The sequence below is a fragment of the Colletotrichum phormii genome, assembly GCF_030913505.1.
Source record: "Colletotrichum phormii strain CBS 102054 chromosome Unknown BDP81scaffold_19, whole genome shotgun sequence".
Classification (NCBI taxonomy): domain Eukaryota; kingdom Fungi; phylum Ascomycota; class Sordariomycetes; order Glomerellales; family Glomerellaceae; genus Colletotrichum; species Colletotrichum phormii.
Window position 1 is genome coordinate 270,251 of NW_026851461.1, and position 16,173 is coordinate 286,423.

General features: G+C 54.3%; 2 protein-coding genes across 2 annotated transcripts; one reads left to right on the top strand and one right to left on the bottom strand.

Moving 5' to 3' along the window:
• Nucleotides 1–1,784: 1,784 nt before the first annotated feature.
• On the top strand, nucleotides 1,785–3,065 carry BDP81DRAFT_397425 (26S proteasome subunit P45 family protein; the record flags this gene model as incomplete). The annotated part of the gene is made up of 2 exons (XM_060588321.1): nucleotides 1,785–2,019; nucleotides 2,131–3,065. 2 exons carry the CDS (start codon nucleotides 1,785–1,787, stop codon nucleotides 3,063–3,065), a joined length of 1,170 nt encoding a protein of 389 aa, XP_060441631.1.
• A 1,063-nt stretch (nucleotides 3,066–4,128) lies between these two features.
• On the bottom strand, nucleotides 4,129–7,645 carry BDP81DRAFT_75115 (protein-tyrosine phosphatase). The gene is made up of 2 exons (XM_060596241.1): nucleotides 5,371–7,645; nucleotides 4,129–5,314 (listed from the first exon to the last, which is right to left on the bottom strand). Exons 1-2 carry the CDS (start codon nucleotides 7,213–7,215, stop codon nucleotides 4,277–4,279), a joined length of 2,883 nt encoding a protein of 960 aa, XP_060441632.1. The 5' UTR covers nucleotides 7,216–7,645; the 3' UTR covers nucleotides 4,129–4,276.
• Nucleotides 7,646–16,173: the final 8,528 nt, after the last annotated feature.

Below are 16,173 nucleotides of genomic sequence, written 5' to 3' on the forward strand. Positions count from 1 at the left end.
GTGTGCCGTACTTGGAGGAGAGGAGCGGAATGCTTGGGTCTCTCCTCCCCCAGATTCACACATATTTACGGAGCATCACGCCTCATTAAGGTGAGGAACTTGCAACAGCCCGGAAGCACTGGGCAAGGCAGTGGAGGAACTGGAGGTGGGATGGAATGTCTGAGTCAGGCGCTGCCCACTGTTGATCAAGCCGCAACCCCAAGTCTCTCAACTGGCGGTCATGTGTGCTCTCTGGATGGCCTCAGATGGCGACTCTCTTCTCAGAAAAGCATGGAAGATGCTTTTATTGGCCTCGCGAGAGGAGCGAGGACCACCGCGAGGCTGTTTCTCCTCCGCAATGTACTTGTCATCGGGGCCGAAAGACTAGGGAAGATGGACAGGAGATCCCTCGTTTGTCAGTGTTGCCAACAGGCATGGCCGGTTTGATAACCTTTGGTTGGTGTTTACACTTGCGACTTGCACACACACACACACACACACACACACACACATAACACTTGGCCTTCTTTTCTTCCCTTACTTTCAGCGGGCGGTTGATAGGACCAAGGTGCCAAGGTAAAGAGTACATGCACATTGAATCGTGCAGCGGCACGCAATTTGGGGGAGGATTACCTTAGGTTCCCGAGTGGAGATCACTGGTGCTTTGCAAAGACACGCCGCGCACCTCACTTGGGGCTCGAAGGGGAAGGGGATAAACACTTGGATTCAGCGTGAAGGCGGCGAGGAAGCGGACGGTGGAACGGGAGAATGGATCATGGACCCCGTCCCGAACCAGACTAGCGCCCGCGTGCTTCAGAGTCGCCGCTGGCGCAGGGTGCAACCTCCCATCAGCCGCGACTGGCGAACCTCGATTCCTCGACTCTCGAGTCCCTGCTCCCAGTGCCCATCCTCCTTCTATCGGGGTCCGTCGCGGCGTCGCCTCCCACACCTTCATCAGCACTCCTCCCGTCTTATCCTCGACTCGACCTTACCTCAGCCTTCCATACCAGGCCTTCACGGCTATCACCGCCTCTTGGACTCTTGGACTCTTGGAATATGCATCCCGCGCGCCTTGTGTCATCTATCTGTCCATGATGATTCGACATCTTTTACGCTCCACTCGCCCAGTTGCTCGACATGTGCTTTGATCTCGTGCTGTGCTCCACTTTCCCAACTGGGAGAGCAAACGTCACCGTACTCGCAGGCGCATTTAGTGTTCCATTGCACCTTCTCTTGCAGCAACATGGAACCCTGTGAACAATTACACACGGACCATCTCTCTTTCCACGGAGCGGGACCCATCAAGATGGGTGGGTCCTCCAACCGGAAAATGGGAAATCTCCTCTTCCGAGAAACTGATTACTTAAGACTCTGATTGCTCTCAGAATACGTCCGAGCTCAAGCTTGAAAAGCAAAAAGTGGACCGGAGCTTTTCCGGAATAATGACCATCACGTGATGCCCGGTCCTGTCGAACGCGTCGACGGTCGTTTGCCTGCTGCGGGTTGCGGCTGACTGACCGACCGACGGAGCCAGCCAGCCCAGCCAGCCGTCCAGCCCTGTCACTCCCAATCCATCTGTGAGCTTCCACAACGACAAGCTTCCATCATCACGACACAACCCACCCACCACCACCACCACCACCCCCGGCAACCTCAATCATTCAACCCATCACGACCCCGCCCCCGACGACCGATTGATCCCCCCCCTCACTGGTCCCCGATAAATCCATACCGACGGCAGTGACAACAACCAACATCACCACTACTACTCGTCTCCTTGCTCAACCCTCGGGGCATCCATCACGATGGCGCTCGACAGCTACTATCAAAACAAGATCGAGGCGATGAAGCTCGAGATCCTTAAGGGTCAAGCAGTTCTCCGCCGTCTCGAAGCCCAAAGAAACGACTACAACTCCCGCGTGAGGCTACTGAGGGAAGAGCTTGGTCTGTTGCAGCAGCCTGGTTCCTACGTTGGTGAGGTCGTCAAGGTCATGAGCACGAAGAAGGTCCTGGTCAAGGTGCATCCCGAAGGCAAATACGGTATGTCACTCGCTCACCAGTCCATCGTGCGATGCAGGTCGTTGTATCCCACCCCGACCTCATCCTCACTAGTCTCAATCTTGCCAGAATGGCCAAACTAACCCCTCGCAGTCGTCGACATCTCTGACAATGTCGACATCACAAAGCTCACCGTCGGCAAGCGGGTAACCCTGCTTTCCGATAGCTACAAGCTCGAGAAGATGCTCCCCTCATCCGTCGATCCCCTCGTCTCCCTCATGATGGTCGAGAAGGTCCCCGACAGCACGTACGATATGATTGGTGGTCTGGATCAGCAGATCAAGGAAATCAAGGAGGTCATCGAGCTCGGTCTCAAGCACCCTGAGCTGTTTGAGTCGCTCGGTATCGCACAACCAAAGGGTGTCCTTCTCTACGGTCCCCCCGGTACGGGAAAGACGTTGCTCGCCCGTGCCGTCGCACACCACACCGACTGCAAGTTCATCAGGGTGTCCGGTTCCGAGTTGGTGCAAAAGTACATTGGTGAGGGTAGTCGCATGGTCCGCGAGCTCTTCGTCATGGCCCGCGAGCACGCCCCCTCCATCATCTTCATGGACGAGATCGACTCTATCGGTTCCTCCCGTGTCGAGGGCTCATCCGGCGGCGACTCCGAAGTCCAGCGCACCATGTTGGAGCTCCTGAACCAGCTGGACGGTTTCGAACCCACCAAGAACATCAAGGTCATCATGGCCACCAACCGTCTCGATATCCTCGACCCCGCCCTGCTGCGTCCCGGACGTATCGACCGAAAGATTGAGTTCCCCCCGCCAAGCGTCGAGGCCCGTGCCGACATTCTCCGCATCCACAGCCGCAAGATGAACCTGACGAGAGGCATCAACCTCACAAAGATTGCCGAGAAGATGAACGGCTGCTCCGGTGCCGAGCTCAAGGGTGTCTGCACAGAGGCCGGCATGTACGCCCTGCGCGAGCGTAGAGTTCACGTCACCCAGGAGGACTTTGAGCTCGCCACCGCCAAGATCCTCAACAAGCACGACGACAAGGAGGTGTCACTCGGCAAGCTCTGGAAGTAAGTGCGTGCGTGTTTGGGAGTTATGCAACGGCGGAGAGGGAGAGGAAAAGCAGCAAACGATCGACGACGACATGTTTACTCGGCTGGCGGGAGTCGGACAGGCAGGGCGGGCAGGGCAGAAGAAAGGCGGAGAGTGGGAAAGGAGACGCCGGAGAGGCGGCGGTGGAAACAGCGTCTGCGCCCATTGCGCGCGCATGTGGCGCTTGTACGGCTAATTATGTACGACTACATAGAATCATGGAATCAGCCACCATGACTTTGCACCGTTCATTACATTTCTCTTCTTTCCCCTTGGTGGATGGAGGTGGTGGTAACCGGCGATGCCACGTTCCGACCACAGTGACCTCACCTCGCCTTTGACCAACGCACGGCTGCATACTCACAACTCGCAAATCCAAGATGCCCCACCAAATACTGTCAATCATCGCCGTTTTCCCACCCTTCTACCCCTCGTCTTATCCGCCCATCTAGTACACCGTCTTGGAGAGGGATGCATGTCCTTAGTCCTGGGGCCGCCCCTTTAGATGGATTGGAATAAGGCGCTGGTGTACAAGGAGAATGTCAGATGGCAAGGAGGTGGAAACCCCCGTCCCGAGACGAGCGACCAAGAGACAATTCGCTCAGAGAAAAGTCAGATGGATGGATATTTACCTTGGTCTGGTTTCATGTTTCCTCACAGCAATTGTCTACACATTGAACATACGTCCACTTCACTTTACATTAATCAAACTCCAGGGTATGAGGTCAATGGGGGAGCAAGCCGAGAGGCGGGCCCCTCTACTCTCTTCCTCTCTCTCTCATTCATTCAAACGCCTTCTCTAATGTACAATTCCAAGGGGACTGACCGCAGTCAAGATCCCAAACATGCTGGCGTCATCAGACACAATAAGTCGAGTACCAAACGCCATGCATCGTAACTATATGCTCTGAAATGCCCAAACGCCTCAGCCTCATGCCTGCCCTGACCCTGGCCCTGGACCTCGGGCCGGTGTGTGTGTGTGTGTGTGTGTGTGTTTGTGTCTTTCCATAGTGCCTTATTGCCGTAAAAGAAAAATGCACAATGCTTTCTTTCATCACTCGCTGATACTGGCACCTTCCACCATCCAAGAGGGGTATCGCATTACGATTCCATACGAGTTTACTTCCCGTTTCCGGTTTTCCATCCTTCTTTCCCGTGCTACGCGCGCCGTATAATTAGTTGTCCCCTCTAAGCTATCGGCTTCCACTTCGTGCTCTTCCTCCCTTGGGAGAACCTGAGCTCTTCTCATGCCATCGCCATACGTATTCAACAATCGTTTCGTAGCACAAGACGTATTGACGCAGGCTTTGCACCATGCTGAGTCGTTGGTTCCGGAAGTCCTCGACTGTCTTCTGGATGAGATCCATAGTGTCGCTATCGTCCGCCAACCACGCCGTGTCTAATGGGGGTCTGTCTGGAGAGCCACGTCGCACATCGGCGCTAGTGCGACGGCTGCTCGGGTTGAAATCAAACGTCTTCTCTTTTGGCGAAGACTCCTCTGATCCACTCATCTTGATGTCGCCGTCCGAGTCCCGCTTCCTGACCGGCTTCGTCGTCGTCTTGCTAAGTCGTTGCCGCTTCAGCATATCGATGACGCTGTCTACAGTGCAGAATGTACCGGTTCGACCACATCCTGCTGAGCAATGCACCAGCATTGGCCTTGCCCTCTGGTCCGTCTCCGGCTCGTCGTACCAAGCAATAGAACCTGAGTCCGGAGAAACACGAGAACTGCTGACTGAAGACGTGTCAACTGGCAACGCTGAACGCTGCATCACATTGGCCAGGTCAACGAGGGCTAGCAGGTGTGATGGCTGCGCAGGCGCTCCAAAGTCTGGCCAGGACGGATAGTGCAGGTGAGTGATCTCACGTATGGGTGCAAAGGGATGTGAGCTGTGGGACAACGCAAACTTCCGGATGATGACATGCGGCGTCTCGCCTTGTGGAGGGGATGGCGAGGCGGATGCGTTTGATGCCTCCAGCGTAGTCGTCGTCTGCGCGCGGCGGCGTCCGGCTTCCGCTGCTGCTGCAGCAGAAGGAGCGCTTGACCCTTGGTTAGTGCGGTGCTTGTCAATGTCCAAAGACACTTTCTTCTCCGACAGCGGCTTGAGCTTGATCGAGCCAAAATCCCTGCCTTGCCAGTAGGGGTGGCATTTGAGCTGGCCTCCTTCCGATTCCGCGGTCAACATGACGACGACACGAATATCTTGTTCCCAAACGACAGACCAGAAATCCTTCCTGAAATTAGTATCCAATACACATACCGCGGGAATCTTGTCGATAAGCTTACCTCGAACGTGGCAGGGAGGGGGCCCTGGGTGGCGATGTACCTCTTGTTGCTCCGAGACGCCTTGACGTGACTGGCATTGACGTAATCGCATGCTCCCTCGGCGCGACCTTGCAGTTTGACCCGAGCGTGCTCAAAGGGCAAGATGTCTTTATACCGATTCTTGCCTCCCTTCTCGATGCCACAAAGCTGCGGCACTTTCTTGTCCTTCTCACTACCGCCGAACATGGAATAGGCCGCCTTCATCCGCGACTGTTCGGCCATTTCGATGTTGAGGAATTTGTCTGATACTTGCTTGCCATGATCGCTCGGCTTGGAAGCATCACGGAGCCATCTAGGTAACGTGGGTGACTCCAGGCCAGACGGTCGAGCAATGTCCAGCTGGCCAACGCCATCGGCGAGGTCCATGTTCTGGCGGATATTGGAGAAGAATGGGTTGGCGTTGTTCTGTGTCATTGGTAGCATCACACCTCCAATAACGGGTGCGATGCCGGGCCGGTTGCCGTCACTCGATGCTGCAGGGCCGGAGCCGCTCGCTGGAGGGCCGAACCCCTCATCCACAGAGTCGGGATAGGCGTCAGCAAAGGCGTTGAAGCCGCCCCGCAGGATGTACATATTGCCCGAGTACCCCTCATTCGTAAACTTCTTCACCATGTTCATACACGTAACGGCGTCACGCTTCTCCGCAGAGTAAGCATCATAGACGACGAGGTGCTTCGTCGACTTCCACTGCGAAAAGCGTCCTTGCATATCCGGACTTTGAAAGGTCTGCTGAAGTTTCGTCAGGTTGAAGGTAGCTCGCTTTAATAACGTCGTCGGAATGCAGAGGTTGAGCGCGCCTTCGATCCGAGCTTGGGCATATTGCTGTGACACTCTCAGATCCAGAAGCAACAGATCACTTTCTGAGCCATCAGCCTCGATCAGGTCCTTCAATTTTGACGGTGTAATCAACGAGGGGCCGCTTTCCATGGTCGGCGGCAAGGTCTCGGCACGTGGCTGGTTCGCTCGAGCAGAGCTCGGCGCTGGCGCGTCCGGTTTATTCTGTGAGATGGATAACCTGGGGTGATGGTCTTCTACTTTTGACAGCGTCGTTCTACGTTCGAAAGGCGACTCAGATTGCATTGGCGATTCGAATCTTGGCATGTTCAGGTTGAAGATCTGCGGTGGTTGTATCGATGCCTCGGAGTTTCGCTTGGAATCCAAGGAAGCGTATGCCGAGTCGTTCAAGCTTTGCTGGTCAGCTTCCTTGCTCTGCTTTCGCTCCGTGGGCATTCGAGGTAACGAGAAGTCCGATGCGTGATCGCTGGCATGAGTATTCCACCGTGGCGGTCGAGGACGAAGCGTGGTCGGGTTCGGGGGCGCTTGCGGGAAGTGAGAGGAGGAGAGGCTGAAGCTCACACCGCGATTGAGATCGGCTTGCCGTTTGAAGGCCTCATAGTCGGGATTAGCATCGATGGGAACCTGCTTGGGCAGCGCGCCGCCAAAGGACCGAACGGATGAAGTTGGGGAGCTCCAGTTGTCTCGTGGCATAGAGGCAGACTCTCTTGGGTCGACGGACTGCTCGACAACGAGGCCGAAGTAGTTTGGACTCGCGGCTCTGGCCTCTGCCTGTCTCGCGGGGGATAGCTTCCCGGGAGGCATAGACTGGCCGACGGAGTAGGGCATTCTTGGCGATGCCACGGGAGTAGAAGGGTTGGGAGTCTTTGCGGGCGGAACGGCGAGTTTGGACTGTGAGTGCGAGTGGCTATGGGAAGATCGCGGCGCCGGCGAAGGCCTGGGAGCTGAGTGAGGAGTCTTCATGGTGTAGTGGACGGATGTTGCGCCGTCGTTGCTCCTCTTGTCGAGCATGGTTAGTGGAGGTGTAGGTAGTTGTAGAGAGGATGAGTGTGTGCCACTGATGTTTCTGGAGGATGTTGTTCCGGACGGCTGGCCAAGTGTTGGAGGCCTTGGTCAACAATTAAAGCGCCATTCCGGTATGGCGGCGTTTTGGGCGGGACGGCTAAGGCAAGGTCGGATAGGGTTCAGATAGATCGGAGGGAATGGGAAGGGAGGGAGGGTGTGCGGAAGAGGCTCTTTGAAAGGGAGAGGAACAGGCAGTGGGGGGTCTTTTAGAGAGAAAAGAAGGTTGCGGGGGGGGTTCTGACGTGACGGCACAAGTGGCGATCTGAACCCGGTATGGACCTGGGGGTGTGGTTGCTTGGCCCTTTGCTTGGTTGAGTTGTGACTTTCTGAGCGGTGCCCTGGGCGAAGGATGAGAGAGAAAAGGTAAGGTACTCCGTAGGCAGAGAGGGAATACAGCTGATGGATATTACTCTGACTCTAACTCTTGACTCTGACCCTGAACCTACTCTCAAGTCTCAACTGCGTAGAAGACAGGACGGTGTGGTCGAGAATGCAGTGGGCTGAGCTGACGGGGGCCGGACAGGGTGGTGGCGTTCGGCGTCCCGAGAACCGGTAGGTAGAGAGAGCGTGAAAGGATTGGGACAGTGTGACTGAGATGTGTACTCTTGTACAGAGTATGGATACTCTGAATGCGTGTCCGTAGCTTGGGAAATAATAGAACGAAGACGCCTCGGGTTGAGCGCAGCGCAATGGAAGCCAAGCAGCAGGACGACACGGAAGACGAAGTGGGTGACCAAGCCAAGCAAGGTCCAAGGAAACGGCACTGAGCAGCTAGACAGACAGATGGGCCAGTGGGGGAGACGTAAATCAAAGGCGCGCACGAAAAGGAAAATAGGAGGACCACCTGCTAGGTCTGGGGGTGTGTTGAAAGACAAGGCGAGCACTGGAGCACACTACTTCGTACACTACGGAGTATGTAGAGTAGCAACTTGGGAAGTGGAAGGGGGGGAGACGGGAAAGAGAAAAAAAGGGTCCAGGTCCTGGGAGTGAGAGAGAATGGGAATGGGAATGGGAACGCGCACGAGAAAGAAGAAGAAGAAGAAGGGGGGGGGGGGGGGGGGGGGGGGCACCCCTGGCTTGTGGCAGGGAAGGGATACTTGGGTGTAGGAGCAAGAAACAGGTGTGGTGTGTGTGTGTCGCGGCTGCCGTTCTCTCTTTCTCTCTCTCTCTCTCTCTTTTCTGGCGCGCTTCTCTTTTACTTTTCTTGGGGTTTATTTTGGACTTTGATGCTGGTAGGTTAAACTCGGATTTGCTTGTGAGAGTTTGGATTGCAGCCAGGGGCGCCACATTCACATTTGATTCATCTTCTTCTTCGTGATAGACGATGGGATGGATGGCTGGCCTGTCTGGGCAACGGCTTGAAAAACTAAAATGGCTAGAGCTATGCAAGGCAAGGCAAGGCAGTGTGTTTCTAACTTCTCAGCCCTCTCTCTCAGCAATTTAAACCGTTCAAAGTACATGTGCGGAACCACATCTCTGAGAAGTTAGCGGCGGCACGGAGTAAGGTATGGCAGGTACCATGTTGACGGCTGTCCCTGGGCCAAAACGAACGGACGGTGTAAGCACGATACGGGGATCCGTAGAGCCTTCAGCACCCGTGTCTCTAGAAATTGTTTGGCCATGAACTCAGACGCGGAGAGGCAGTGGGAGGGCAAACCAGAGGAAAGGGCAGCACGAGAGCATGGCGCGCAGTGGGGGAGAGAATGGACAAAAAAGAGGGTGTCATGTCTGATGAGGTCGTGTGTCGTCCAGAACGGGAGGGATCGGCGCGTTGAGGCTAGCCCGGCGGAGTCGCTGACATCAGCCCTGTGTGAGACAGTGTCCATCACGTGAGGATGCTGGTGTTCGTGTAGGACATGTACTGTGCGAGTCAATGCTGTTTTTGGATGTATGAGTGAGTGTGTGGCCAATATGGAGATGGAGTGCGTCTGAGATTATTCGACACTGTATGAGACCCCCAAGTCAATCCCCACAGGGCTGATGTCTCGTCCACCGCGTCATAGGATGGTGGCGCTCCTTTGACGGGGTCTCTTCGTCGTCTCTCATTGGACAAGCTCTCGGTTGTGCGTAGAGATGAGCTATGGCGCAAAAGGCAGCGAGCGCAACCTTCCCACGGATAGAATTCGTTCTTTCTTCATAGGGAAGGTAGGTACTGCAGATGTACCGTTTGTTCCCGGCTTGTCTTTGAACCACCGCTCTGGATCCTACCACCACTGAAGTCTGGAGGAGACAAGGAAGCAGGGGGCTTGAAGAGAAGGTTTTATGCTGCAAGATCGCGAGACCAGAAAATGCAACGAAAGAACAACACCCAACACCATGTCCGAAATACACGACAACAAGCGCAAGCGCCGGTTAACAGTCGGCCATCTATCAAGAACCTGGCCAACCTTGCTCCTCGCATTTTCTGCGAGCTGTCCGATGACCAAGAGCCCAGTGGAGGAGATATTGACAGGGCAAGCCCCCATTAGCCGCGGCCGTGAAATAGCAGGGCAGAGACCACGATGCCCACCTTGCGAACACGCACACACCGTCCAAAAGACAACGCTGTAAAACTGGGTATGCCATTCATTGATCATTCCCAGGACATGCTCGTTCCTTGTTCGACGTTGGATGCAAGCTCTCTACAGTGCTTCCACAGCCATCACAGCAGGTGTCGCAACAAAGCGTCGCAGTCGAGATACACCACAACCAATTACCGTGAAGAATACGGAGAGAGAGAGAGAGAGAGAGAGAGAGAGAGAGAGAGAGAGAGAGAGAGAATTCATCTCATTCAGAGTGTCAAAGGTACCGATACCTTCCCTGTACCTTGCACCCTCCAACAGTTGCCCAGACTCGAGATCTCACTCTTTATTTGGGAAGTGGGGACCGCATGGTGCAGACGTCATAGGGCCCATGTAGATGAGCAATGTAGCATCATCATCCCAAGTCTCGACGAGTCTGGACCCCTTTTCGACGCCTCCCAACAGCCAATCGCGCCTCTGCGCTCAATTCGTGTGGGAGCATTGGTCTTTCTCTCCAAGTACGTACCTGCTCTCCTACCACTACGCAGTACCTATGTACAACCACAGTACGGGCACATAGGTACGAATACCTACAGCTGTTTTCTCCCACTGTTGAACCGTTTTGGCAGCCATCAGTGTTCCAGCCTTTCGAATGGCCATTTTGTACAAGCTACTATACGAAGCCATCGAAATCTGCCTCGTTGCCTATTTTCATCAGAGCTGTCTGTTTTTCTTCCATCAACTCGAACCTGACAGAATTATCAGGCCATTCTGCCCAGGAGGCGAGGTTTGGCATGATTCCTCGCCAAATTGGCTTTTCTGTGAACCCCCCCCCCCCCCTTGCTGACGGACTTACCTTCGGGAATGACGTAGGCCAGCATTACGAACGGTCAGGTACCCGTCGTCCATTTCAGCTGACATTTCGGCGTGGGGCCCCCCCCTTTCATCGGCAAACATTCGTAATAATACCAACATGAGCCTTTGAGGTTCAGGTAGCTACCGGTAGCTGCGTGACACAACAGAGTTTATCAGCTTTGCGACTTTGTCTGCCCAACTCGCTCAAAATCCGTTCATCGTCCCGAGGGCCTAGAACTATTCCATCAACTCTGTTCGACTCGTGTACCTGGTGGTGATGAGCCGCCGACTGTTCAAATGGTTAAACCCCAACCTGCTGATTCCTGGTCAATTTTCCTACGATGCCGCCAACAATTGCTCTGGGTTACTACAATGGAAGACTGTAAATGGAAGCAGGGCATCATGCCGGAAAGTCGCCGAAGACAACAGCGCAAGCTTTTGCATATCGACATGGTTCATAGAGCAACGCCCCTTTACCATACAGCATTTCTCTTATGTATACAACCTGGGAAAGTCCTTAGGCGTCAACGGTCAACACAACACCAAGAGTACCCCCAAGGTAACGATCAATTACCATCAGGCACACTTGAAACGGAGACGCGGCCATTTACACCACTAACGGTGAAATATCGATAAACATCTCCCTTCAGGTGAGCCGCCAATCCCGTTCCAACTTTCCAGGTTTGGCAGGCTGTCAGGACTCAGATGGCATGGTGGATGGGAGCTGCCTCTGGTTTTACTAAGACACCAATCCATATGTGAGGAATCCGGCAGGTGCTACGAGTACCTTAAGGTCTCTTACCAAAGGTAGCTTAAGGCGCCTTCCATTGGTAAACACGCGCACACGCAACGGAAGGCATGGATGCGTGTACTCCATAAGGTACCTTCCACGTTGACAATAAACGGGGTCCCAAGGAAAGAACAAGTTCGGGTCGGAGATATCCATGGCTGCCGTACCTACCTTCAGGTAGCAGATATGCCCAGCACGTGAGGTCTCGTGGGGGGACGTATCCGTATGTACTTCGTACTTTGAAGCCAGGAATACTCGCAATGGAAGGTCCCCAGGGCCAACGTCGCCAAATCAAAAGTTGGAGAAAGGCAACAGCTGGAACGGAAACCTCCTCCACCGTGGCACCGTTCGCCCGTCTCGTGCTTCAGCTCCGACTCAGCCCTCACCTTTTCGAGGGTTTTCCCATTTTCCATTTTCCATTTCCAAGTTTATGGCAAATTGCCTCCACTCCCATCCGCCCCCCGTGGCCCCCCTCCCCATCTTGTATCCGTAAGGTTTTACGATTACGGTATTGTTGCTTTCTCGCCCGATATCCCATGTTCCCTTCCCGTGCCCGTCTTTCTCCAAGTTTTCCATCCTTGGCCCTCCCCTTTCTTGTCCTCATGTCTCTTTTTTTTTTTTTTACTGTATTCGTCCAGATGCCTGAGTACCTACCTTGCCTTGGGCCACAATGCAGAAGAGGCGAGGGACCCGATGCCAATGGAATTGCTCATGGGAAATTGCCCACCAATTCCATACTGGCATTCCTCATCTTTCGCATTTCTCCCGTCTTTTCCCCATCCTTTCGTTCCTCCTCCTCCTCCTCCCCTTCACCCCGTGTCCTTCCGCTCTCCAACTCCCCAGTCACTCATCTTGCCCATCCCGTCTGCCCGTCCCCCGTTCAACGGTCCCCCGTTCACCCGTCCCCCGTTCACCCGTTCACCCGTCCCCCGTTCACCCGTCCCCCGTTCACCCGTCCCCTGTTCACCCGTCCCCGACCATTGTCGGACTTCTGCCCGGGCATCCATTTTCGGCCGGTGGATTCCTTCCGCAAAGCGCAGTCGTAACCACCCCCCCCCCCTCAAGCCTCAAGCCATTGGGTCTCACTCTGCATCCATCGCATCCATGGTTCCTCCCACTCCGTCCCATCCATTTTAGCATTGACATGCCGCCCTGTTTTTCCTCACCGACACGAACAATTGACCAGCTTTTATCAGGATTCAGCAGAGTATCAATCCCCACTCCATGTTAGCTCGCGCGCCCAGCATCGCAAGCGTCCCGCCCGCTGACCGTTCGAGTACCATCGCTTCCTGCAACCTTCTGGGCAGTTGGCACTAGGTAGGACGGCACATTGAAGAAACAGGGGACACGCCTGTCACACGGACACCCGCACCGGACGTGGCTCCGTCCCATCTTGCACAGCTCGCTCCCTTTCAGTCTTCTGTTACAGCACCAACACCAGCACCAGCAGCTAAAAGGTGAACACCAAGCTCCCTAACCTGTTCATCCTCCATCAGGGCAGAAACTCAGGGTCCTGGGGCTCCCACCGGGCGATTACGGCAGACGGCGCCCTCACCAAGTCATCACACCATCACCGCCCGGTTGTCTCATTCTCAACAACTCGATGGCAATTGGATGGTGAACTAGCTCTGAGGGCAACGTGTGCCACCCTACCTCTAGGCATGGCAGTCATTCCCTTGAACATGCGAGGCTTTTCAGCTGCTCCGTCAGCCTACCAAAGACGTTCTATTCACCTTCGGCCCCATCACGGTCATAAATCAATGACCTCTACACTTCTGGCCCGGTGGATCACCCGCCAGGTGCGAACTTGAAGCACCGCCTAATTACCTTACTCGCAAAGCTGCCCACCCCTCTGCTAGTCTTTGTTTGAACGGAGCAATCCAGCCGCGACTCCTCGAGTCGTAAGATGCTAGGAATCTGGGATGTTGCCAATGTTGCCGACTCGCCTCGGTCCTTTGCTGCGCGGTCACTCGACGCCTGCTCATCAGTGACGGCTCTTCTCATTTGCTGGGTACAGGCTACGCTATCTCTGAGGCTGCATAGCGCCTGGCTAGAGCAACTCTGTGCCATCTGCAGGGTTCTCAGTTCGCAGACCCCAACGGCTCATCGAGTAGCCAACCGGTACTGAATCACGGAAACAGTAGCACTAACGACTCGGAGACGACCAGAATCAACGACGCAGACAGAAGCCATACGGCAATTTTTAACTCGAGACAAGCGCGTGTGTCCACTCACACGCCTTTTCGCCTTTCTACTGGCTTGAAACAATAAAGCACCGATGCCTGTTGTCAAATGGACGACTGCTGTTCGTCCGCTTGGAACCTTCAAACGCTTGTACTTCAAGCCAGGCCAGGGCAGTGGTTCTGCAGCGGGAATTGGCTCCCACAGACTACAGTTTCTCTCAGACAACTATGGACCCTGATTTCTCTCACCTCCATGGTCCATTCGTACTGCGACTACGGAAACCCATCCGTGATCCGTCCAAATTGCCTTATTATTTCGTCATGCAGCCGGCACCGTCAACCTTGAGCCCTGCGAAACCCCCCCTTTTCTTCAGCGCAATTTTTGTACCACAACTAAGGTTTCCATCTGCTCGGTGCGGGACCCGTAATCGAAACGTCATCACTTTGAGCACCGCCGCGGGCCTTGAGGGCTGAATCTCGACATAAAAAAATTGTGTTTGAACTAGCGGGTCTTGGCAGTCTTCGTCCGCAGGAGACGCGTCGTGTACCTGATATCTCTTGGACGGAAAGGCGGGCATTCGTTCAAGTCCACAGGCTTTGTCTCGAACAAGACCGACCTCGCGCCGTCAAGTTTGGGCTGCATGACTGCTCATGCCGCCGCGCCACGTTTCGCTATCCCTGCTGTGCCTAGCGTACGGCTGCTTCTCATCCGCTGGTTCAACGCGCAACGCAAAGATTGTCGATCTGGTTAATTGGCAATTGCTGAACAGAAGCGACGAACCTTCACAATCCGACCGCAAGTTCGGGCCCTGAATCAAATCGGAAAATGGGCGAGTCACCCGGCAGCCCAACCGGCCGCCGTAGCCAACGCGGACTGGACCCCTTCTCCTCTCCCCCGCACCGGTCGTCTCACCAGGACGACTATCATATCCCTCTCGGGCCTCGAGAGAGACTGAGAGAGTCACGGGCGCTGGCGCGGGATTAGGTACAGGATTTCTCCACCCACATCTCTCCAGGGAAAACCGTTCCATATCACACACCGAAACTTGCAACTCTGGCGTCTATTGCGATCTAGAACACTTTTACGTATCCACCTTCTCCACCGGTAGCACCCTCGCAGCAAGGTCCTGGGGCCCTCTTACTTTTTCTGCCCGCTAATCTTAGGCCCTGTCGAGACGCCAGACAGGGCCGGGGCCTTGTCTCCGGGATCACTGCGCTGTCCCTCCTCAGTGGTTGTGTCCGTTCAACGTTGTCTGTCACTTTTGCTCCGGTCCGAGCCTGAGCCTGGGGGACAGTCCGTCAGACGGGTGCTGTCGTCCTCCCGTGAGACTCGAACCGAGTCAATCAAGTGTCTCGCTGCATGTTTTGCCCTCATATTTTGCTTTCTTGTCCTGTCTTGGATCAAGCGATCTTGGGCTCTAATCTCTGTTGGGATTTCTATGCCAGAGAAATATTAGTTGGTAATTTGGTATCGACTGATGCCCTGTTCTAGGGGTCCGTCTGTTGCAGGTGAAGGCTGTGGGGCCATCGCATCTTTGGAAGCCTCATTCGAAGTCGACTTGGATTTCCGTGGTAGAACCACCTGAGAACCACCGCGGTATTGCCCTTGTTATAACAACTAACAGGTTCGCAACCGAGGGACATTCAGTACCATTCCTCACCAGTCAAGTCACTAATCTCCCTTCAGCCTCGTTTTCCAACGGTTCCCCAGTTCACTTCAGGCTTCGCTCCATTGGAAAGCTGGCTACAGAGTACCTTTACCTATGGGCTACCGATGCAAGTCATCACCGGGCGGTAGAAACCCACCAAGAAGTGGATGAGTGTTACTGCTACATCGGACGAGAACAGAACGGAAACAGGGGGGGCCTTCTCTCCAAGGCGAACGTCGGGTTTACTCATGACACGCTGAGAGTTCGGCGAAACCCGTTGAAGAAGGTAACAAAACAGAAGAATTCCCACACACCCAGTATCCTGAAAATAGATACCATTTTCCCTCGTGGTAGTAGGGACTATGGGGGACCGCCTGCCTATGATGTCAGAGGCCTTTTATTATGGTTCGTTTTAGGGGACCTTGTTGTGTTTAGATGAGGCATGTGTTTTTTGTCTTTTTTTGTGTCTTTCATGTGATGTTTGGCTCAGCTATCAACTCGTTCGCTCCGCAGTGTGCGTGGGTACTGGTAGAGGGAAGTTCTTTTGATGGTACCAATGATATCATATTACCTTGGAGACGCCGAGGTTGAAATATCAAGGAAGAGGCAAATTTGCCTATTTTGAAAGAAGTTGTTTCGCTTTTTCCAACTTTTTTGGTGTTGTGATATGCCTAGCGTTGCCCGCTTGCTACCTTGGCTAATGTTCGCTGTCTTTTCGCCGCATGACTTTTTCTTTGGTTTGTTGGAGGGGTTGAATGATATCCTGCTGTTGGATTCACAGGTGGAAAAGGAAAATACTCGAGTATCGTGGGTAGCAACGATCACCGACTGTAGTGGTGATATTGCTTGTTCTTGTTGTTGTTGAGTGGAAGTCTAACCAGGTGCCAGCGGCGGCAGGAAGTCTGGGGTATACCACCCTCGTGTGG